Raw genomic sequence first — 24,213 nt, 5'->3', positions numbered from 1 at the left:
TGTATGCTGAACTTCTTTTGCACCGTATGTACCGTGCAGTCAGGAATGGGACTCTGGAGTCTGGAGTGGCCAGACTTGTAACAGAGCTGCGCTAACAACTGTGCCACCGCTCCTCATATGTGTTTACACACACATAGCCATAGTTACATTTTTCGAATAGACACTTCTAAGATTGCCAACTAATGTAATCGCACGGTTGGGCTTTCACTTTTGTTCTGATAAACCGAACGAGTCAAGTTAACATTCGTTCCGTGCCGACTTGAGGGTTTAGTTCGCAAAAGTTAAAGAGGAGGGGGGAGATGCTTGAGAAATGGGATCAGAGAACCTCAGCTGGCTCTGTGGGGGCACCGCTCCGTGACGACGTCTTGAGAAAACACGAGACGCGACACCCGTGGCAGGAGAGCCTGAACACAGCATCGCGAGCACGTGTCGCATCCAACACAGCGCTCAGAGTCACGCACTCACGCGCGCGCAGCCCCACTCCCTGTGCATTAACGACTGTGCCCGCACTCTTGGTGGATCTTGCCCCCCCCCCGCCCCTAAGACCAACAAAGACAAAGACCCCCGCGATAGCCGAGCTCAGGCTGCTTGGGACAACTGCTCTTCTCGAGCAGCTACGAACGCTCGTTCTTCCGATATTAGGAAGCCACTGGAGTTATGCACTTTTACATCTAAATAGAAAACTCATTTCTTTACAGTAGCTGTTCATGCTTAGTTTGTTGTCCTTCCCCTGCACCTCCGATTAGCGGGGTTTGCTATGTACTGCACGAAAGAAGTTCAACATACACACATGGAGACTTGCACGGTGCCAGCAGCAATGCCCGACCACCTTTGCCTCCAATTCCTAATTTAAGGCTGAGTTGCCCGAAGGGAGGCCCAAACTTTTTGGCACTGATGTGAGAAAACTTACGTGGCCGCGTTTACGAAATCTGACTCCGGCGTCACGAGCTCACTGTGCAACATAGCCGTGGTATTGATTCGAAATCGCCGGGTTCGTAGCGCAGTGTACACCCCCCCCCACACACGTGCAGCCATCACCTGGCGCGGCACACGCACGGGGCGCTTGCCAGCACCATGCCGGGCCTCCACGCTGACGTTCACACACCGCACCGGCTACTCGCTGACGGCCGAGTGGACCCAGAAGAGGCCCAGGACCGGTTCAGATATTCGCCACTGGTCGTGAGCGGGAAATCGAACTCGGGTCATCGGGTTCGTAGCGCAGCATTCTCAACACTCCACGACCGCTGATCTACAATGACAAAGATCCCCATGTAGCATGCACAGACTGTTGGAGCAAGTGCTGTTAGCGAGCTCCTGTGAAGGACACAAACACCAACACCAACACATCGCGTTCTGAACGTCGCTGAGCGCCCTTGAAACCCCAAAGCGGCGTCGTCGTGCACGAGCGCGTCAACGTCTCTGCACGGCGGTGCGCACAAAGTACACACACGTGTGTGTGTGAACACGTGTGCGTGTGTGTGTTAACACGCACACGTGTGCGTGTGTGTGTAAACACGCACACGCATGTGTATGTGTGTGAACACGTGTGCGTGTGTGTGTTAACACGCACACGTGTGCGTGTGTGTGTAAACACGCACACGCATGTGTGTGTGAACACGGGTGTGTGTGAACACGTGTGTGTTAACACGCACACGTGTGCGTGTGTGTGTTAACACGCACACGCATGTGTGTGTGAATACGGGTGTGTGTGAACACGTGTGTGTTTTAACACGCACACATGCGTGTGTGTGTAAACACGCACACGCATGTGTGTGTGTGTGAACACGTGTGTGTGTGTGTGTTAACACGCACACGCATGTGTGTGTGAACACGTGTGTGTGTGTGTGAACACGTGTGTGTTAACACGCACACATGTGCGTGTGTGTGTGAATACGCGCGTGTGCGTGTCGGAAAGTGTTCAGCCTCTGCAGCTTCGAGTGGAATTCTGCAGTGGCCGCTTTGAAAGTCGACATCAACTCATGCGTAAAAGCTCACCGACTGTAACATTTTAAAAGCACACATACACAAAGAGAATAAGGCATCGAGACCAGTGTCGTCGCTTCCTTCCTTCTGATAGATCAGGGCTCGGCAAGCAAAAGAAACCTCAACATTTCAGGAGCCGCAATGCATGTGAGCAGGAGACGGCGGTGCTTGATAAAGAATAAACACGAAATAATAAACACTAAATAATAAACAATTGTCCAAGAGCGACACTTCCAGTCTCGCGTCAAAATCTGTGAACGACGAGAGAGATTTCCCATCGCCATAGCAGAAACCAGACGTTCAAACAACACTCCGAGCCACGTGCTAATCGCTCCTCCGATTCGATGAGCGCGGTTGGCTACGTACGGCGCGAAAGAAGTTCAACAGGAAGCATAACCATTCGTGTGGAAAGTGCACACCGCCTTTTGTGCATTCACGCAAAAGTCACCAGAAGCGCTCAGTGATACCTGAACCAGTCCCGAACGTTTCCTTCGCCAACCCGTATTGACCAGCGTGGTGAAGTATGGTTAAAAATATTCCCCCCGCCTCACCACCCCCACGGCGTGGGGAGGCCCTCATCCAGCAGTGGATTGACACAAAGGGATAATAAATACATGTCCCGTATTCATGCACGATGCGACATATCTGGATATGGTGTGTAAGTGAATGCTGAAGGGTAGACATCGGACTGCATTATTCCCGTAAACGTCTTCGAGGCTCTATTTTCAACACAAACAGCTGTCTCACCCTTCCCAATTAACAGTTACTAAATCTGTGACGGGACTCCATGTTGGCTCTATATAGGTCAACATGATGACAAATGTCATCGCCGTAGCTTGGGTTCACTTGGTCAACTGCCACGCGCGTTCATCGCCATTCGCTCCGTGGTCGTCGCGAGAGGGATGACGATGGCTGTGGTGGTGGTGGTGGTGGAGGTGGTGGTGGAGGTGGTGGTGGAGGTGGTGGTGGTGGTGGTGGTGGAGGTGGTGGTGGAGGTGGTGGTAGTGGAGGTGGTGGAGGTGGTGGTGGTAGAGGTGGTGGTGGTGAAGGTGGTGGTGGTGGAGGTGGTGGTGGTGGTGGTGGAGGTGGTGGTGGTGGCACGCCGCGTGTGAGCCTCGTGCAGCGCCGCACGGTGCCACGGGCGCGTTCATTACGGAGACTTGCGAAGGGGAGTTGACACGCAGGACCAGGAACAACAACAATCACTTTCGCCAAGTCCCGAACGCCGCCCATCAACTCGAGGATTTTAATAAGAGAGGTCGCGTCCGTGCCACACATCACGACACGGTGACTCCTTACACGCGTCTCATGGCAACTGTGTTGACCGGGGAGACATTTCTCCTGAAATATTTTCCAGAGCCCCCCACCGCATCTCCCTGTGTGGATTATCACTCGCCACTGATGTTAACAGTGGCCAGGAATCGAGCTCAGGTGGCAGCAGTTAGCGCAATTCGAATTGCGCTAACTGCTGCGCCACCGCTCCACCCCACTGTGTTAATGTGCAGCCTGTACGATGTTATACCACAGCGGCATTCCGACAACACTTGGCACACGCTGTCCTGATTTGTTTTAATGCTAAAACAAACACAAGTGCTGTTAGCGAGCGCCTATTAAGGCTGACACGGCACAGGCGCGGGCGGGTGGCCAGCGCGACACCCACACGCAGTTACAACATATCTCCCGTTTGTACTCGTGGGCTCCAGGGTGTAAGTGCTGTTAGCGAGTACCTATTGAGTCCGAGACGGCAACCCTGCGGTGGCGAGGCCAGAACCACGCCCGACCGTCTTTGTCTTCCCGCTACACCAGGTAGGACACCAGGTAGGACACTTATTACGGCGAAGTCGACCTCGTCTGAGCGTGGCCAGAACGCCGCCACCCTGGGTCGTCTTTGTTGTTTAACAAACCGCGCTGGGCAGGACATACTTTTAAGACTGAGTCGACCTAGGGGAGGCTCGCTACAGGTTTGGCTATCACATTTCATGGAGAATTTGAGACAGGTGCCATCCAGACATCCTCCCGACGTCCTTCCTTGCGGAAGAGGTACGTAGATGACAAGTTCGTCATCTGGCCACATGGCCGGATGGCGCTATACAAATTTCTCAACCACATCAATTCCATACACCCATCTATCAAATTCACCATGGAAGTGGAAAATGATGGCAACCTACCATTCCTGGATGTTTTGATCGAGAAGAGACATGATGCCTCGTTGGGACACTCTGTCTATAGGAAAGCCACCCACACGGATTCCTATCTAAAGCCTGACTCCCACCACCATCCAGCCCAGAAGAATTCCCTTAGCAAAACACTACACCATAGGGCCCGTTGCATCTCCGACCAGCACCACCTAGCCAATGAGCTTGAACACGTATGCCAAGTTCTCAGGAAGAATGGATATTCTGACCGCACAATCCGCAAAGCTGCATCCCCAACCATGGGTAGAGAACCATCTGAGGACCCAATAAAAACCATCACCTTACCATACATAGCAGGGGTCACCAAAAGGATTGCCAAAATCTTAAACAAACACAAGATCCAAGTTCGGTTCAATACAGTACACAAAATCCGTCATTTGATCCCATCGGTGAAGGATGCGATTTCGGACATGCAATGTCCTGGTGTCTATAAGCTGCGTTGTGTCTGCGGCAGCAGTCACATTGGTGACACGAAGCGACGTGTCTCAGACAGGGGTCGCGAACACAAAGCGGATTTGAAACACGGCAGAACCAACACCTCGGCGGTGGCGGATCATTGCTTCAACGCTGTGGGCACACGCGATGACGCTGTGGGCACACGCGGTGGCATTGTGTTCTCCGAGACCAAGGTGCTCTGCAAACCCTCGAGCCACCATCAGAGATTTGTTCACGAAGCCATCCAGATAAACAAACACAGACACAACTTTAATCGAGAAGAAGGATTCAGATTGAGCAATCATTGGAAGGATGTGATAAGCCGCGTTAAGTTTTAACTGCCATGATTGTCAGTCACCCACCCGTGGGTCTTGTTGTCCGATTACTACAAGTCCATTTACTTGATAATCTCTCCAGCCCCACCCGTCCATGCACGCCACAAACTCCCCCCCCCCTCTTCCCTGTGAACCCTACAGCCAAACTCCCCCTCCCTCCTCCCGTGCCTAACCCCTACAGCCACACTCCCCCCCCCCCCCCCCCCGTGCCTAACCCCTACAGCCAAACTCCCCCCTCCCCCCCCCGTGCCTAACCCCTACAGCCAAATTCCCCCCCCTCCCCCCCGTGCCTAACCCCTACAGCCAAACTCCCCCTACCGTGCCTATATAAAGCCACAACAGCAGATACTTTTTTCACCTGAAGACGGCCGCTTGTGTTGCGACCGAGACGTGGTGTTTTATGATGATTATCATCTTCGTGCCTTTACCGTTATGAACCAGCGAGTATGTGATTCCTGCAGTCACGACAGCTTCACATGAAGATTGAGTGAGTGAGGTTGTGCAAGGGCGTGGACACTCTGCGCCCTTTAAACTGGACACCTCCTCGCGAGCGCGACTCGGACCGTGCAGATGAGGGCCGTAAAACAAAGGGAGATAAATCGCCCTCGTGATAAAGTCGCATTTCTAGTGACACTAGTTCACAACACGTGCTCAGCCCACTGCTGGATGAATGCCGTGTCGGCGTCTGAGTTTGTTCCACAGTTCGCTGACCGGTGCGAGTTTGTGAAGGGGAGGAGCGATTCAGATCTCTCTCTCTCTCGCATCACTGATGTTGACCACGAGGAGTGCGCTGCGCCATGGCCACTGCGCCCGTCGCCCGCCCAGTAGTGAGACAAGTTAGAGGCGCAGCCCTGCAATGACTTATTGACACACCTCCGATTAGCACGGTCGACGACGTCGTTCAACACACACAGAGCAACTGCAGATTAAACAAGCCATGTGAAAGACCCCCTCGTCTAATCATCACCGTCGGCCTTGGCCAATCCACTGCTGGACGAATGCCCCCGGAGGCCCACCACTCGTCGTCCGATGCAGCAATCGCCACCACGAGTGTGCCTGAGCTCCAGTGCTGGAAGCCGCATTCGTATCACTATGCACGGGACGCTCCAGACGCAACTCAGTCGCAGTTGCAGGCGGTCGTGCACCTCTGAGAAATGCGCGTGTCAGTCAGCAGCAGCAGCGCTCGCTGTTATTAGTCCACGTGAGTGCCGGGTTCACGCAGAAGCAGCACGCGGCCCCTGGGAGAGACGTGGAGGCCCACGGCCGCGTTCTCGCCGCGACTCGGAAGACGCTCCGCCAAGGAAGACGACAACCGTCACAGCTGCTGCCCCCGTAGTGTTCGACAAAGTTGAACAAACGTCTACTGGATTATGATGTGCACCCAACACTTTTGCTCCGACTTGGGGGGTAAAACGGTGCTTCTTATATTCCGGAGAAGAGGGTGTGTACGCGAGGCTGATGTCTCCACCAAGCATATTGCACACACACACACAGACGCAACAACTACAAAGACGAACACCCCCCATGTCGGCATTCGCAATCTGCTGAGGGCAGTGGCCGTGAGCGAGTAGCACCTCAGAAGGCCGAGGCGGGGAACAAGCTGCGGCCAGAGCCACGCCCGGCCGCCTTTGTCTCCCCAGTGCCGAGTTGTTGTTTGGCACACACAGCACCGGGCACTTGTTTGAAGGCTGAGTCGACTTAGGAGAGAGTTGCAGGAGTGGCTACAACATCGCTCGCCACTGACGTTACAGAGCAGCCAGGAATCGACCTCGGATGCCAGGATTCGAGGCAGCGTGTGCGCCTAACCATTGCGCCACCACTCCGCACCGGTGCTGGAGAGCGACTTCGTTCCACCGCCCCCCAGAGGCGTTCTTCCTTCACGAGACGCAGAGGCGGATTGCGACACCGCTGGTCGTAGTGACCGGCAAATCCGATCAGCTCCACAGCCTCCTCGACCACATCAGCCCATGTCTTATCTAGCCCATGCCGCGCCCGTTTAGCCCCCCTCTATCTGGCCAATAAAGTCAAGTTCCCCGTAATAGTCTGCGCAGATTGTTGGGGCAAGTGCTGTTAGCGAGCAGCGATGAAGGTCGGCACATCACGCGAGGGAGTGGGTGGCCAGAACCACACTCGGCCGCCTTTGTCTCCCTCATGGCAATGATGTTTAGACACTTACCAGGTACAGTACTCAATTTGAGGCTGAGTCGACTTAGGGGAGTCCCAGGACCCGTTAATATAATCGTCACTGGTGTTGGCCGTGATCGGAAATCGAACTCGGGTCGCCGGGTTCGTAGCGCAGTTCACTCACCAGCGCACCACCGCTCCCCACTATACACACACAGACACACAAACACACACACAGAGACACACGAACACACAGACACACACACACAGACACACACAGACACAGAGACACGAACACACACAGACACACAAACAGAGACACACACACAGACACACACAGACACACGAACACGCACACACAGACACGAACACACACAGACAGACAGACGAACACACACACACACAGAGACACACACAGAGACACACACAGACACACACACACACAGAGACACACACACACACAGAGACACACAGAGACACACACACACAGAGACACACACACAGAGAGACACACACACACAGAGACACACACAGACACACACAGACACACACAGACACACGCACACACAGAGACACACACAGACGCGAACACGCGCGCAGCGAGCGGCAGAGTAACGAGTTAAGTCTTAACCGCGCCCCATCCCGAACGTCACCCTCCCTGGGCGACTTAAAGCCACCGCCGCCACCACAGCGGCCACGAGTACGCAAATGAGAGCGCCTCTTCCCAGTGATTGATGAGCTAACAGGACGACCCGAGGCAGCTATTTACAGAGGAAGGGGTGGTGGGAAGAGTTGAGGCCACGATCCAACCACTGCCACACACACACACACGCGCGCGCCACAGGCACTCATCACAACTTTCCAACCGAGCGCCGCGCCAGGAGATCGAACGTTGACAGCTGCCGCTTCGAGCACGAAGGGCACAGGGGGTGGTGAGAGGGTATCGGTGCGAGGCGCTGGGAGGCTCTTGGAGTGACACTTCGGTTCACGCACCTGGCACAAGGTAAGACTCTCATTCCCACCGCTTCACTGACAGCCCACTCTCGTCAATCCACTGCTGGATGAACGCCTCCCCACGTCGCTTCGGCCATGGGTGGGGGTGAGAGGGAGCGAGCGAGGTTGTTTGGACATACTTCACCACGCTGGCCAGTGCGGGTTAGTGAATCAGAATCTTGTTTGAGACTGGAGGAATCCGATGAGCTATGAAGCGCTTTTTTTTACAGATGTCCAGTCGTGAAGGAGAAATCGCCACTGATGTTATAGCCGTGGCCGGGAACATCTCACCCAGCTGGCTGGGTTCATAGCGCACTGACCTAACCACTGCGCCACCGGTCCTACCGTGCCAATGGTTGGTTTTCAATGAATGTATGTTTACAATGAATGTATGTTTAAAATGAATATATGTTTACAATGAATGTTTGTTTAAACCAGACGTTGATGTCTTAGACCCAGATGGGCAGTGAGCTGATGAGGCATGTTCTCAGACAACGTTGCGGAGAGCGAGATGAAAATGCCCCACACGGACACGAGATTCGAAGCACAATTATCTCCAAGTGACTCCGCTAAGTTACATTTGAAGTGGAATTAAGTGCATCCACTGATTTTATTTTAAGAGGGGCGGAGAGGTGGGGGGGGGGAGTGGTGGCTCAATGGTGAGCGCAGTGCGCTCATCAACCCCTCCACCTAAGTTGAGTTAGATTCTATCACGGCTGATGTCTGATTGATATCTCCAGCCGGTCCTGAGTACTCCTACCCTCGCTACTCACCGACGTGGTGGGGAAGTATGGTCAAACAACCCCCATCACCGTCATGATGTGGGGGAGGTGTTCATCCAAACGTAGATTGACGAAGAACTGTAAAATACTCTTGTAACTTTGTCATTCAAAGCGACGGAACTGAATTGTCTGTCGAGTGTACATTAGTTGACATCACAGATATGGAATGTTCCTTAGGGGGGGGCTCTTAACCCACCCTACTATACATTATTTTAGCGAAATTCAATTCTGATGTTACATGTATTGTACGATATAGACTCTGTCCTTGTTGGAGTCAGACAGAGGCAGGATGCCGCAGTGCTCAAACAAGCGGCAGGGCGATTCACATCTCCTTTGGCAACCCCTGAGCCGGTGGTGGAAATTCCGCATTCCCGTGGCGGGGTCAAGTGTATCCATAGGGTAGCCGCCGTGTGACTTGCTACAAAAGTGTCGCTCTCCCTTGAAATGATGATGGGTGGATCGCAGCCCAGGTTAGGATTGTAACTCGCAAGCCAGTCGAGCGCTCTGTATCCGCGATAATCCGGTGCGACGTCTCACAACCGAATATACAAACTGTCTATTGAACTGACGTTTCGGGTAATGGCCCTTTGTCAGAGCAGATGGAGAGAGGGCGATCATGTTGTGACGCATCGCTGAAAGCGGCTTTTTACAGTGTGGTGCCTTCGGCATATACCCTCGTCTGTTTATAAATATTCATACTGTACAAATCACCCTAGAGATGTTTAATGTTTCTGTCACTTAATTTTGCAATTGTACTATGATATGTCCAAAAATAATCGGCCCGAGTCAACTTACGCTCCAGGGAATGTATAGCTGTAGTTGACGTTGCTAAGTATTTTGTGCGATATTTCCATGTTTTTTTGTGACACGGTTGTTTTTGCAACGATTTCTATTGACTCCATGCCTCCACTTGAGTTTGTTTTGAGTTTGTCATCTCGGTGAACCACGTGGCTCAGGCGAGTGCGACTCCATCCTGGTCGCTCGACTTCTCTCAATCGACGTGGGCGACAATATCGTGACTGAGCTTTGGAGCCTGCAGTCTAACACTGAGCACTTCAGGAAAATCAGAAGATATTATAGATGTTATAATTATACGTAGCAAGCAAATAAAAGTATTCTGAAAAAAATCTTCGATTAAAAGTAGATAAATGAAGACAGTAACCATATTCGCAACGTCTAATATATATGTAATAAACCACCATTAACCAAACGCTGCCCGCATGCAGAGCGTTAAGGGCAGTCTGACTCGCAGACAGAAGTTAAATACAACACTGACTCATACTTCGCTAATCAGTCGCTATCCGTGTGAAAGTACGTGCTGGAAATACTCTCAGCGTGGTCATTAACACGCCCCGTCTATACGACTACGAACAATCGTAAACAGGTAAAACAATAAAGTACTGCCGTTTGTCAATCCACTGCTGGATGAAGGCCTCCTCCCAGCACGCATCGTTTCACCATCCTTCAGCAAGCTGATTGCTGCCGGTTGGTGAAGAGAGAGGGGAGCCCAGGATCGCTCCACGGATCAGTCGCTCCACGGATCAGTCGGTCTGCAGATCAGTCGCATCACAGTTCAGTCGCATCACAGATCAGTCGCTCCACGGATCAGTCGGTCTGCAGATCAGTCGCATCACAGATCAGTCGCATCACAGTTCAGTCGCATCACAGATCAGTCGCTCCACGGATCAGTCGGTCTGCAGATCAGTCGCATCACAGATCAGTCGCATCACAGTTCAGTCGCATCACAGATCAGTCGCTCCACGGATCAGTCGGTCTGCAGATCAGTCGCATCACAGATCAGTCGCATCACAGTTCAGTCGCATCACAGATCAGTCGCTCCACGGATCAGTCGGTCTGCAGATCAGTCGCATCACAGATCAGTCGCATCACAGTTCAGTCGCATCACAGATCAGTCGCTCCACGGATCAGTCGGTCTGCAGATCAGTCGCATCACAGATCAGTCGCATCACAGATCAGTCGCTCCACGGATCCACTGATCAGTCGCTCCACAGATCGCCCCTCGCGCTCGCCGTGCCTGACGACTCGAACCGAGCGGCGGCTGCGTCAGTTCGAGCCGTGCGCGCTCGTCGATGCGACACCGTCTCCCCCCCGGCCCCCCCCCCCCCGTCCCACCGCCAACCCGCGTTGTCGTGACCCGTACGGCTGCCCGTGTCAAAACGTCGAAGGTGACGACCGTGTCGATGATGTCACTCCTTGTCTGCCCGAGCGCAGTGTCTCCGCACTCGGGTCTGAGCGGGTCGCGCGATGGGCGATTGGAGCTTCCTCGGGAGGCTCTTGGAGAACGCGCAGACGCACTCCACCGTGGTGGGCAAGGTCAGAGCCCGTCCGCACCGCACGCAGCCCTCACTCGCCGCGCGTAGCCGTGGCCAAGGTGTGAGTGTGTGTGAGTGTGTGTTCACGTGTGAGTGTGTGTTAATATGCGTGTGTGTGTGTTAATGTGTGAGTGTGTGAGTGTGTGTGTGTTAATGTGTGAGTGTGTGTTAATGTGAGTGTGTGTGTGAGTGTGTGTGTGTTAATGTGTGAGTGTGTGTTAATGTGAGTGTGAGTGTGTGTGTGTTAATGTGTGAGTGTGTGAGTGTGTGTGTGTTAATGTGTGAGTGTGTGTTAATGTGTGAGTGTGTGTGAGTGTGTTAATGTGTGTGAGTGTGTGTCAATGTGTGTGAGTGTGTCAATCTGTGTGTGTGTGTCAATGTGTGTGTGTGTGTTAATGTGTGAGTGTGTGTTAATGTGTGAGTGTGTGTTAATGTGTGAGTGTGTGTTAATGTGTGAGTGTGTGTGTTAATGTGTGTTAATGTGTTAATGTGTGAGTGTGTGTTAATGTGTGAGTGTGTGTGTGAGTGTGTGTTAATGTGTGTTAATGTGTGAGTGTGTGTTAATGTGTGAGTGTGTGTTAATGTGTGAGTGTGTGTGAGTGTGTGTGTTAATGTGTGTTAATGTGTGAGTGTGTGAGTGTGTGTTAATGTGTGAGTGTGTGTTAATGTGTGAGTGTGTGTTAATATGCGTGTGTGTGAATGTGTGAGTGTGTAAGTGAGTGTGTGTTAATGTGTGACTGTGTGTTAATGTGTGTGTGAAAGTGGGTGTGTGTGATTCGATTCCCGCTCACGGCCAACACCAGTGACATTATCTGAACCGGTCCCGGGCCTCCCCTAGGTCGACTCAGCCTCAAACGAGTACCTGGTGCGATGTGTAAAACATCGCCACTAGGGAGAGAAAAAGCAGCCGGGCGTGGTGTTGGCCACCCACCCCCTCGTTTGCCGTGCCGGCCTTCATAGGTGCTCGCTCACAGCACTTTCCCCAATCGTATGTTGAGGCTATAGGGGGCATCTTTGTCTTGGTGAGTGGTGCTCGGAGCGGACCCACTCTGGGTGTCCGGACAGCCCGTTCGTTTCATCAACTGCTCAGAGACACTCGCAACGTTTATTGCGAAAAGAAACCCCACAACATTTTAAATATGGCCAACAGACAACCACACATTGATTTTATTCCGGATAAGAGAATCCCCCCCCCCAACATTTTTTCTTGGCTAATAGACACCCATACATTGTTATCACGTGGCTAAGAGAGACGCACAAGATGCTGGTCTCGAGTCAGGGCAAGTCAGAGGAAGTCCCGTGTGTTTCTCGCTGTAACAAGGCGACGTGGTGGGGACGATGATCACGCTGATGAGGGGCCTCTCTCTCTCACACAGCAGTCGGCGCAGTGCTGAGTCAGTCACCTGCAGTAATTGCGTAGATGTAATCCACTGTATGGTAATTATAGAGCCGTATAACTCATTTTGTCCGTGGCGTGATGAAGTGGGGGCCAAATTCACGGACCCTATCTGTAATCTCATCAATAACCACCGGTACCAATTCATTGATAGCTTGCACGACGCGGCTCTGCCCTTGGAGTGTGTGCTGTGCGGGGTGATCGATGTACTGGAAGAGTGGATGGCTGGTGGTGTTGATGGTGAAAAAAGAGATGGGGAAACGTGGTCGTGGTGATTATGGTGGTGCCGCGGGTGACGAGAGAATGCGGAAAGAGGTCCCGCTTTCAGAAGAAGGGAACACATTTCACTGCAATAATTATAGACGTCCTAATTTTATGCCAATTCCACGCCCGGTGCGTGATCATGTGAGCACGCTGCGTCGTCTTTGTGGGTGGTAGTGGTTGTACAATGCAGGGAGTGTCTCGGGCTGCGCTTAACGGGGCTGGCAAGGGCTCTGCTCTGCAGCTTGTGTCTGCAGACATCCTCCTCCTGTAGACCAGCTCAGAGCAGCTCGCAATGACCAGTGTGATGAAGTGTGGGAAGTGTGGTGACGTGTGGTGAAGTGTGGTACAACTAACGCTGATGAACAAGTGGCCCACCAGTGGATTGACCATGGCTGACGACGACTATGATTACGAAAGCATAATTTAAGTATTATATATGTATCGAATGACATTTGTAACCGTACAATTAAAACCTGTCACTAACTCTTACAGTCTCGCGATTTAACATTCCATCTTGCACCTAGCTAAACGTGAGCTGATTCCAACGCTCCATCTCCACCATTGAAGTAATTTAGGAGCCATTTCTCGGGTTCCACTCCACCACAAAATCCTTCATCATCAGCCATCATTCCTTCGAGAGCGTAACCCCTACAGCCACTACATTTACCAGAATGTTGACACAATCCAGTATTCAAATCAGATCGCGACCATTAGATTTGTACACGCTCTGTTATAGCGCTCTTAAAATATATAATACAGAATAGGCGACGTTTGTGCAACGACCCTTCATCATAGCACACACATCATGGCAATGATCACGATCATTCTCACAATAACCCGTGACGCTTCGGCGTGCTCCCCGCTGTCGCACCCCGCAGGTTTGGCTCTCGGTGCTCTTCATCTTCCGCATCCTCGTGCTGGGAGCGGCGGCCGAGAGCGTGTGGGGCGACGAGCAGGCGGGCTTCCGCTGCAACACGCAGCAGCCCGGCTGCGAGAACGTGTGCTACGACGAGGCCTTCCCCATCTCGCACATCCGCTTCTGGGTGCTCCAGATCATCTTCGTGTCCACGCCGGCGCTCGTCTACCTGGGCCACGTGCTGCACATCATGCGCATGGAGTCGCGCCGGAAGGAGGAGCTCGAGGAATGGCGGAAGCGGCATCCCGACGAGGACGAGGACGACTGCAGGGCGCTCCTCGACGGCGCCAAGGGCAGAAAGGGCGGCCCGCCCAAGTCGAGGAAGACCTACGTGAGCGACCAGGGCAAGGTCTGCATCAAGGGCGCCTTGCTGCGCACCTACGTGCTCAGCATCTTCAGCAGGACCATCTTCGAGGTGGGCTTCATCGTGGGCCAGTACTTCCTCTACGGATTCAGCCTGGGGCCGCTCTACCGCTGCAGCAGGAGCCCGTGCCCCAATGTGGTCGACTGCTTCATCTCGCGTCCCACCGAGAAGACCATCTTCATCCTCTTCATGCTTGTGGTGGCCTGCCTCTCGCTGCTGCTCAACCTCTTGGAGATGTACCACCTGGGCTGGAAGAAGATCCGCAAGGGGCTCGGCAAGCGCTACGAGAAGATGCAGCAGCAGCAGCAGCAACAGTCCGCGATGAAGCACCACCCGCCCTCGCTCGACCAACACTCGGTGAAGACCTCCTCGCAGCCCATCTCCTACACCTACTACCAGCCGCCCACGGACGAACGCAACTACGACCCGCCGAGTTTCCGCACGGCGACCAGAGACCCCGTCGCGGGGGCCCGTCTCGTCGCACAGGGCGTGGACGGGCAGAATTGGGCCAACTGGGAGGAGGAGGAGAGCCGACGGGGCGCCGCTCGGGCCGCCACCGCCGGCGGCGAGGAGGCGAGGCACGCGGCTCACGCGCCGCACCTCGTGAGCCGCGGCCTCGCGATGAGCACTCCGCCGCACGGCGCTCCTCCTCCAGCCACGTCGTCGTCGTCACCGCCGCCGCTGCTGCTGCAGCCCTGGGCCGCGTCCTCTCCTGTCGCCTGTGCCTCCTCCTCCTCCTCGGCCGCCGTCGCCGCCGCTCTGGCTGCGGCTCTGGAGGACGAGGCGGAGGTTCTGACGGCTACGGTGCAGATGCACAAGCCGCCTCTGCGTGACGCGGGAGGCGAGCACGACATCGACTTGAGGAGGTTGAGCAGGGCGAGCAGTCGGGCGCGCTCCGATGACCTGCAGGTGTAGCCCCCCCCCCCCCCCCACGTTCTCTCCGAGGGTCCGCCTCGACTCAGCCGCGCGTGGCGCTTTTCAGAGTGACCATTTACATACATTTTTTACCGTGGGATTCTCATTTATTTGAATCAATCATGGTTCCAATGTTGATCAAGGTGGGCCCTTTTCCCCAAAAATTTTAATCGCTTTCTCCATTTGCGAGCTTCAGTCCAGACTCTGCAAGACTTCTTGAAGCACCTCCCATTAGCACTGTTGGCTACGTACGGTGCGAAAAAAGTTCAACATACATCCAAGCAGATTAAAGGACTGCATTGGCACACAACCATAGGCAGACAACAATATACCCGGTCGTGTCGAGAGGGAACCGTTTGTAACAAAGGCGATAAATTGACCGACTTCATCGCTGGAGAGAGCCAGGGACGGTGAACATCCTGTTACCTACGTGTCTTTACCGAAAAAAAACCTAAGAATATGAATCCTGTTGTGGAATTAGAAAAAAAAATCGGAAGGTTTTTAATAGATTTAAATTCGCAGAGAGTGGGTATACAATCCCTTCAAGAGTGACACATGGATAATTAAACTGGCTTACACACAAAAAATTGCATCAACATGTGACACGCAATGGTCTGTCAAGCACGTTCAGCCGCGTGGATGGATCACAACTCGGCCAAGTGACACATTCCTGGAGAGACAAAGAGTCGATCCCTCGCCGCGACGATTGTTGTCGACGCCTCTCCCTCCCTCTCACAGGTCAGATCGTACGGATAATGTTGAAGTTGGCGGGTTCACATTCCGTAAGATGTGGTGCCGTGAGCTCACCGGAGCCCGAGAGCTCCACGTGCTCCTCCATCAACGCCGCGCCGGCCACTCGACGCGTCACGCCGAGTCGGCGTTGGCCGTCGTGGTCCCACGGCGTCGCCTTGCCAGAGACCGCAGTGTGGTGGTGGTGGTGGTCTGCGTCATTAAGACGTTTTATCGGCGTCAATAAAGTTATACAAATCTAATCTTACACACACACCCGATTATAATACGCACCCCTTCCCCCAAAATTAGCTTTAAAACACAGTGGGGGGGGGGGGGGGGGGGGGGGGGGGAGTGCATCGTGTAATCGGTATCGTGCACGGTAACACACGACCGTCTGGCGGAGCGAGCTATCTGGCAGCAGCAGTAGACACGGCAATGTCGAGGCGGTATAAAGGATGAGCTCACAGGCTAACACCATGGACCACGTGAACAGCCACTGATAGATGAGGGCCGCCCCACTCCCTGAGGGTCGTAGGGTTCACTTGACCAGACTCCACGATGGTCAGCACGGGTCGCCGTGGGCGGGTAGATACCGCAGCAGCCTGTAGCACCTGTGGATGCATTAGAGTCGCACGTCCGAGCACTATCCTGGCCCAAACCTGCTTTGGCTGTGTGCGGTAAAGTCAATTTCACTTCTGTGTTCACACCTCCCATGCACCCTCCCCCCACCCGCCTGAACCAACCCGCATGAACCAGCGTGGTGAAGTATGCTCAAGCATCCCCAGTGACCCGCACGGCGTGGGTTAGCCCCTCGTCCAGCAGTGCAATGAGAATGGGCTCGAGATGTCGATGTAATTCTTCTGTGCAGAGCAGCACTGTAGGCTAAACGCAAGCACTTGTGACTCTTGGTTGTGCTATTTGTTTAGCATGGCACGTGTGCGTGTGTGTGTAGCTCTGTGTAGATGTGGTGGGGAGCGTGGGGAGTGGTGGTGAGCGCTTCGCTGCGCTACGAACCCCGGGTCTCCCCTAGGTCGACTCAGCCTCAAATGAGTACCTGGTGCAGTGTATAAAAGCGTGGTGCTGGCCACCCAAAACCTCGTGTGTCGCGCAGGCCGTGCCGGCCTTCACAGGTGCTTGCAAACACCGCTTGCCCCAACAGTCTGCTAAGGCTATACGGGGGGGGGGGGGGGTCTTTGTAACATGTCCATACGCAGCGCCTAATTTCTGGGGCGTTGGTCTGGAAAATGTTGGCACGCCACATCCGTCTCACGACATCTCGTCCTCACATTTGTTATAAACCTGTGCATAAGATTACAGGAATTATAAGGGTACAGTAATACAAGATTATCACTGTTAGACATACTTTGTACTCTCGTGGTAGTGCCTTACGCCGATAATTATCCTTACTCTAAGCCAGCCCAGCAGCATTTCAGAAAATATCTAGCGATAAATTAATCTCTGCGTGTATATATATACACACCCACACGTTGTTACTGATATGCATAATCGAGTGGCTGTCTGCACAAGAGCAGGGACAGGGCGACGAGTGGATGCACACAGCATCGCGTGCACTGGGCGTGGGCAGTCGGAACACCGCGATTGACGACCACCCTGGTTCGACTACCGACTGCGGTGCACAACGTTGGTAAATGGTAATCTAATCATGCTCTGGGTGTCCCGTAGGTTGACTCAGCATTAACTGAGTACCCGTATCCAAAGTTACAATTGGGATACATTTAGAGACAAAGGCGGCCGAGGAGTGCGTGGCGTGTGCGCTGCGTTCGTCACTCGCGTTGCGCGCTGTGCCACTCGCGTTGTGTGCCACTCGCGTTGTGCGCTGTGCCACTCGCGTTGTGTGCCACTCGCGTTGTGCGCTGCGCCGGCTTCAGTCTAACAGCGCCGCGTGTCCCGGCTCAGGAGCGGCCTTTGTTGTATGTGCGACTGTACAAATTGGCCATGAATGCAGCCTTATTCATAACGTGTTACGGGCTAAACTTCAGGAATGTTGTCGATACTAGATCGTATTAATAGCCGTAACAATCAATGTAAGACGTAAAGTAATGAAAACGAATGTAAATTAAAAAAAATAACTATCGATAAGGAATGTTTACCATGGCCACCTTATAGCCACCAAGGCGACCACACGTACAGCAAGTGGGTTGCCAGCCCCACGTTTGTGCATCTCGAGTCTTCGCCTCTCGTGCGAGTGAGGGGGTCATCGTTTCTCCCACGTGTACTTGAAGAAAGAAAAAAGCTCCAAAAAAAAGGAGTCTGGTACAAACATCCCCATCGACAGGGAGCACCTCCCTGTACGACAGACACGAAGTGAATGCTTGTCTCTGTCATTAAATACCATCTGTGAGCATCACCACCACCATCACCGCAGTACTTACAGGGTTGCGATGCGCAGTGTGTCCTCGAAATACTGGGCTCAATCAGCGGTGGGGTTACATCGGCTATATATAAACATTCATCTGTTTTTTTTTATATAAATATCCGTTATTCCCACGAAGACCAAACTTATATCATGTCCCCTTTTTGACATCGCCATTCAAATGCCTTTTGTGACATTAAATTATATCTTAGAACAACGTCAATATATAGAAAAACAGAAAGGCAAAGAAACCAGCAATGCAACTACCGAAACATCGCTAAGCACAATTCTGGATCGCACGATCCAACACTTGCTACAGCACTGACAGTCGCTCCCCACGGTGTGTGTGCCTTGCCACCAGCTCATAAACACTCACAGCAGTTCGTCTCGAACTGCTTCGAGTGTTTAGTTTGTTGTCCTTCCCCAGCAACTCCGATTAGCGCGGTTCAACACACGTACGTAAACGTCGCGTCTCTGTGCAGCGTGGAGACTCGGGTGAACAACAAGCCAGCCACGACACCATCTGGACACACGATCGACAATAGAACCGTGGTCTTTAAAGGCACATAATTGGTGACGTCTCGGACGATGACTCCTCTCTATCGCACAGCAAGGGACATTGCCAGACACGTCGTTGATTGTTTGTATTTCCTTGAAGGCCGCAGGGTCATTTGCGAATGTGTTGAATTTGCTTTTATTTGTACGTGTCCACCACTGCCAAGACAGGCAGCAGTGTCACCAAATAGTTTGATTAACAATTAGTCAGCACTGCTTTGCACGATGTTCAATCAGGGTGCCACGGTGGCTAGGAGATGCTAACTACCTCGCCTGGTCCACAGGAGGTCGTGGGTTCGACCCCGACCCTGACGCCTGCTGCTGTATATCTGTAGTCTGCGTGTCTCTCTCCCCGTGGTCGCGTTGACTTTTCTCCGAGCCCTGCAGTTTCCCCTCCACATTTAGAATCAACATGTTAGAGTATTTGGCTGCTATAAATTACCACATATTAAGCTACTTCGTGGAACTATGATATCTTGACCAGTTTCAGTTTTCTAGAATCAAGAGTTACGATTTAATTTCCATTTGTTCCTTCAGAAATCCCACCCAAAAAACGCGATTTATCCACCCATGTTATTTCGAGGCCACTGTATAACATAAATATATGATTACGCATATCAAATGTCTTGCCAAAAATGTTGTAATTTCAAAGATGTTGGATCTATGCACAAATGTAATGCATTTTAAATAATGTACTTACGTCTAGGAAAGCCTAAACAACACACGTGTTTCAGCACATGGGGAAATCAACATTGGTATCGTAAAAAAATAACGTTTGCACTGCTACTCTATGTTAGTATTCCTAATTTAATATGCACTAATTGCTTAATACTTGACAAACGCAACGTATATTTAGTATGCAAGCTTTAACTGTGTGTTGCCTTATCTCCGGTGTCCGGTGATTGAAATGAGCGTGAACATCTTTGCGAGTTAAAGGCGCAGCCCTGCAATCGCTTGCTCGCGCCACTGCTGCCAGAATGCGGCCTCTACTCGAGGGGGGGCCGGTGTGCGCTTCCTAGAGAGCACTTGGCCGAATCTCCCCCCTGAGCAGACGTCCTGTACCCCGTCGCACACGAGCTGTCGATCGACTTCACCGCATTCGTGCGCATTGCATTTGCACGCTTTGCATGAGACAATTGTAGAGTATACATGTCTCGTGTGCATTACCTGCAGTGTAATACTGTACTGCGTGTTACCATCACTGCCTGGATTGACAACAATCGATATCAGGGATGACCTTCGTGTGTATGGAGTCACATATGCAATGAATATCACGGGCCACTACTTTTTGTACAGAAATATCAACTCGACCTCAAGAGCAACCGGGCGATGGGTGAGATCGACAGCTCGCTCGTGGGATGTTGGGTTGTACCGCGTGGAGTTCGGCACGACTGTCCGAAGTTTCGCTCCACGCGTGCTGGAAGCTTCATCAGCAACACTGGACCTTTCAGACTGCGCCTGCCATCAGTACAGGATGTTTGGTCTGACACGTGACTATTTGTGAAGCGTCATATCCTACGATGTTCTGCAATAGATCATAGCACAGCAAACGACAATAAGATATAATCAAAGACGATTAAGAATCGCTCAGCTACTGGTCAACGAGGTAGCATGGCATTGAACACTCGTTACGACCATGCAAACGAGGTGTTGAGACTTGTGATGTTTTTAAAACGCGGAGTTCCCCCCCCCCCCATAATTGCTTTCGCCATCCTGTTGTGGCACAAGACGAAGACAAACGTCGCAACGTTCTGGAGACAGCAGCATGCCAGCTGATGTTCGAGAAGCAACGTTCTGGAGATAGCAGCGTGCCAGCTGATGTTCGAGAAGCAGCCTCGAGAAGGTGGCGTCACAGAACTGCCGTGTGAGGCTCCTCGAATCGCTTGTTTGTACTCATCAGCTGGTGCACGTGTTGCACGAAGAATGCGCATCACGTGCCAAACAAACCAAGCACGATACATTCCTATAGCCAGAATAAAGCCTCGTCAAGTGAATGAAACCAATTGTGACGAGATGGGGTTTTTTAAACATGCTTTTTTTACGCAGCCAAATGTCGACTGGTAAGCAACTCGCTCCGTAGCTACGTGCAGGCCGGTGCTGCGCCCAGCCTTGTGCCACGCGGAGACAGCTGCCACTGGGGGTTCCCCTGGGCTCGCCTGCAGCAGGCGGTACATTTGAGTGGTTGACATTGGACGTGAAGTTCGGCTGAGGCATGTAAGCAAGCGTCCACGCACAGTAAGGCCAAATTCGGAATCCGGGTTTCATCACGTGCAGTTGTAACAACGTGGATTCGAACTCGCAACGTTTCTCACTCAGATCCATCGACTCGGTGCTCTGAGATGGTGAGCGCTGATCTTGATCCGGGTTCGGGCTTTCTTTTGAAGAAGACAACACTGAGTCTGCTTTGCTAGTTCATAGGCCTTGCACGTGTGGTTTGGTTAACACCGCAATAGTTGAGATGCGTTTGCACCAAAGTACTAACGTCAAACGGTTGCTATTATTGTTATTCTTGGGTCTTTCGGTAAAGTCACGTAGATAGGTTCGAACCTATCTACGCTACTTTACCGAAAGACCCAAGAATATGAAGTTCTGCAGTGTCACGAAAGCTTCAAGTCGAGATTTCCATTTATTGTTGTTGATTGTTTTTCTCTCATTTTACAATAAAACATAAACTCGATTATATATTGTTCTCGCCGTGTTTGTTGCAAGCCCAGCATGCGTTAAGAACCATTCAAGCCGTGCGTATCGGATTTGCACAATGCTTTGCTAAGCACTCCGTTTGTGCCTTGACGTGAGCTGAGCTACTTTTGATGAAATCCTTTTAATTAAGAAATAAAATCACGAAATCCTTTTCAACAATTCCTGCTGTGGTCTCTGCTCGGAACTCTTCTTGGGTGCTTGATTTCCGTCACTATTCAGCGGGGACATCCAACAGTGGTTGTCCTGTGGATGGTGCGTCCTCGCCCCCGCCATATGAATGTAGAATTTCCACCACCGACTCTGTAAAACGGGAGTTTTCACTTTCACCTTTTTTTTGCTTGAGTCATTGCTACACGGCTGTAGGTTATGAAACACGTACACAAACAGCGCCGTTGTCAATCCACTGATGGATGAGGGCATCCCCACTGCCTTGCAGGCAGTTAAAGGTCTATTAACCATACTTCACCACTCAGGTCAGTGCGTGTTACTTTAAGTGGGGGGTGGGGGGGTAGGCCACACTCGGTTCAGAAATCACTCGGCCACTCGTGCGAACCGTGGCCTTGAGTCTCGCGGAGGTCGTGAGTTCTTAGTGGTTGTACTAGCGCAGGTCACGTGTTCATAGTGGTTGTACTAGCGCAGGTCACGTGTTCACAGTGGTTGTTCTAGCGCAGGTCACGTGTTCATAGTGGTTGTTCTAGCGCAGGTCACGTGTTCACAGTGGTTGTTCTAGCGCAGGTCACGTGTTCATAGTGGTTGTTCTAGCGCAGGTCACGTGTTCATAGTGGTTGTTCTAGCGCAGGTCACGTGTTCATAGTGGTTGTACTAGTGCAGGTCACGTGTTCATAGTGGTTGTTCTAGCGCAGGTCACGTGTTCACAGTGGTTGTTCTAGCGCAGGTCACGTGTTCATAGTGGTTGTACTAGCGCAGGTCACGTGTTCACAGTGGTTGTTCTAGCGCAGGTCACGTGTTCATAGTGGTTGTTCTAGCGCAGGTCACGTGTTCACAGTGGTTGTTCTAGCGCAGGTCACGTGTTCATAGTGGTTGTTCTAGCGCAGGTCACGTGTTCATAGTGGTTGTTCTAGCGCAGGTCACGTGTTCATAGTGGTTGTACTAGTGCAGGTCACGTGTTCATAGTGGTTGTTCTAGCGCAGGTCACGTGTTCACAGTGGTTGTTCTAGCGCAGGTCACGTGTTCATAGTGGTTGTTCTAGCGCAGGTCACGTGTTCACAGTGGTTGTTCTAGCGCAGGTCACGTGTTCATAGTGGTTGTTCTAGCGCAGGTCACGTGTTCATAGTAGTTGTTCTAGCGCAGATCACGTGTTCATAGTGGTTGTTCTAGCGCAGGTCACGTGTTCATAGTGGTTGTACTAGTGCAGGTCACGTGTTCATAGTGGTTGTTCTAGCGCAGGTCACGTGTTCATAGTGGTTGTTCTAGCGCAGGTCACGTGTTCACAGTGGTTGTACTAGTGCAGGTCACGTGTTCATAGTGGTTGTACTAGCGCAGGTCACGTGTTCATAGTGGTTGTTCTAGCGCAGATCACGTGTTCATAGTGGTTGTTCTAGCGCAGGTCACGTGTTCATAGTGGTTGTTCTAGCGCAGGTCACGTGTTCATAGTGGTTGTTCTAGCGCAGGTCACGTGTTCATAGTGGTTGTTCTAGCGCAGGTCACGTGTTCATAGTGGTTGTTCTAGCGCAGGTCACGTGTTCATAGTGGTTGTACTAGTGCAGGTCACGTGTTCATAGTGGTTGTTCTAGCGCAGGTCACGTGTTCACAGTGGTTGTTCTAGCGCAGGTCACGTGTTCATAGTGGTTGTTCTAGCGCAGGTCACGTGTTCACAGTGGTTGTTCTAGCGCAGGTCACGTGTTCATAGTGGTTGTTCTAGCGCAGGTCACGTGTTCATAGTAGTTGTTCTAGCGCAGATCACGTGTTCATAGTGGTTGTTCTAGCGCAGGTCACGTGTTCATAGTGGTTGTACTAGTGCAGGTCACGTGTTCATAGTGGTTGTTCTAGCGCAGGTCACGTGTTCGTAGTGGTTGTTCTAGCGCAGGTCACGTGTTCACAGTGGTTGTACTAGTGCAGGTCACGTGTTCATAGTGGTTGTTCTAGCGCAGGTCACGTGTTCATAGTGGTTGTTCTAGCGCAGATCACGTGTTCATAATGGTTGTTCTAGCGCAGGTCACGTGTTCACAGTGGTTGTTCTAGCGCAGGTCACGTGTTCACAGTGGTTGTTCTAGTGCAGGTCACGTGTTCATAGTGGTTGTTCTAGCGCAGGTCACGTGTTCATAGTGGTTGTTCTAGTGCAGGTCACGTGTTCATAGTGGTTGTTCTAGTGCAGGTCACGTGTTCGTAGTGGTTGTTCTAGCGCAGGTCACGTGTTCACAGTGGTTGTTCTAGCGCAGGTCACGTGTTCATAGTGGTTGTTCTAGCGCAGGTCACGTGTTCACAGTGGTTGTTCTAGCGCAGGTCACGTGTTCACAGTGGTTGTTATAGTGCAGGTCACGTGTTCGTTGGCTAAAAACTCAACAGAAGCGTCAATAAGAGTGTTTTATTAAAGGAATAAATATATATACTATTTGAGACGTTTCGGTCAATGACCCTTCTTCATAGCACATACAAATACATGTAAAAATATTAATAGATATTGGTATGCGCCTTTGCCCTCAACGTCGCCGATTATTTCTTTCCCTTCAAGGCAGTCTTATTTTCCTGGCATAGCGACATCCGTGTCGAGTGTCATTGATGCACGTGTTGAGTTGTGAGCTGTTCACTGCGCTTGTGCACCACTGCCAAGGTAGCGGCAGCAGCAGCAGCAGCCAA

At 52.0% G+C, this 24,213-nt stretch overlaps 1 protein-coding gene across 1 annotated transcript; it reads left to right on the top strand.

The window, feature by feature from the left end:
- The first annotated feature begins 6,829 nt into the window (after positions 1 to 6,829).
- On the top strand, positions 6,830 to 21,555 carry GJA3 (gap junction protein alpha 3). Its single transcript, XM_061569429.1, has 3 exons — positions 6,830 to 8,075; positions 11,080 to 11,181; positions 13,719 to 21,555. Exons 2-3 carry the CDS (start codon positions 11,113 to 11,115, stop codon positions 15,033 to 15,035), a joined length of 1,386 nt encoding a protein of 461 aa, XP_061425413.1. The 5' UTR covers positions 6,830 to 8,075; positions 11,080 to 11,112; the 3' UTR covers positions 15,036 to 21,555.
- The last annotated feature ends 2,658 nt before the right edge of the window (positions 21,556 to 24,213 follow it).

The sequence above is a fragment of the Lethenteron reissneri genome, chromosome 6, assembly GCF_015708825.2.
Source record: "Lethenteron reissneri isolate LAM-NWPU_2019-01 chromosome 6, ASM1570882v1, whole genome shotgun sequence".
Classification (NCBI taxonomy): Eukaryota; Metazoa; Chordata; class Hyperoartia; order Petromyzontiformes; family Petromyzontidae; genus Lethenteron; species Lethenteron reissneri.
The sequence above is the reverse complement of the archived record's forward strand: the minus strand, read 5'-3'. Positions and strand labels throughout refer to the sequence as shown.

Excerpts from the sequence above, each read along its gene's own strand:
- GJA3 (XM_061569429.1), top strand. The coding sequence starts at position 11,113 with ATGGGCGATTGGAGCTTCCTCGGGAGGCTCTTGGAGAACGCGCAGACG. Across the intron at positions 11,182-13,718 it reads ACTCCACCGTGGTGGGCAAG|GTTTGGCTCTCGGTGCTCTT; the intron begins GTCAGAGCCCGT and ends CGCACCCCGCAG.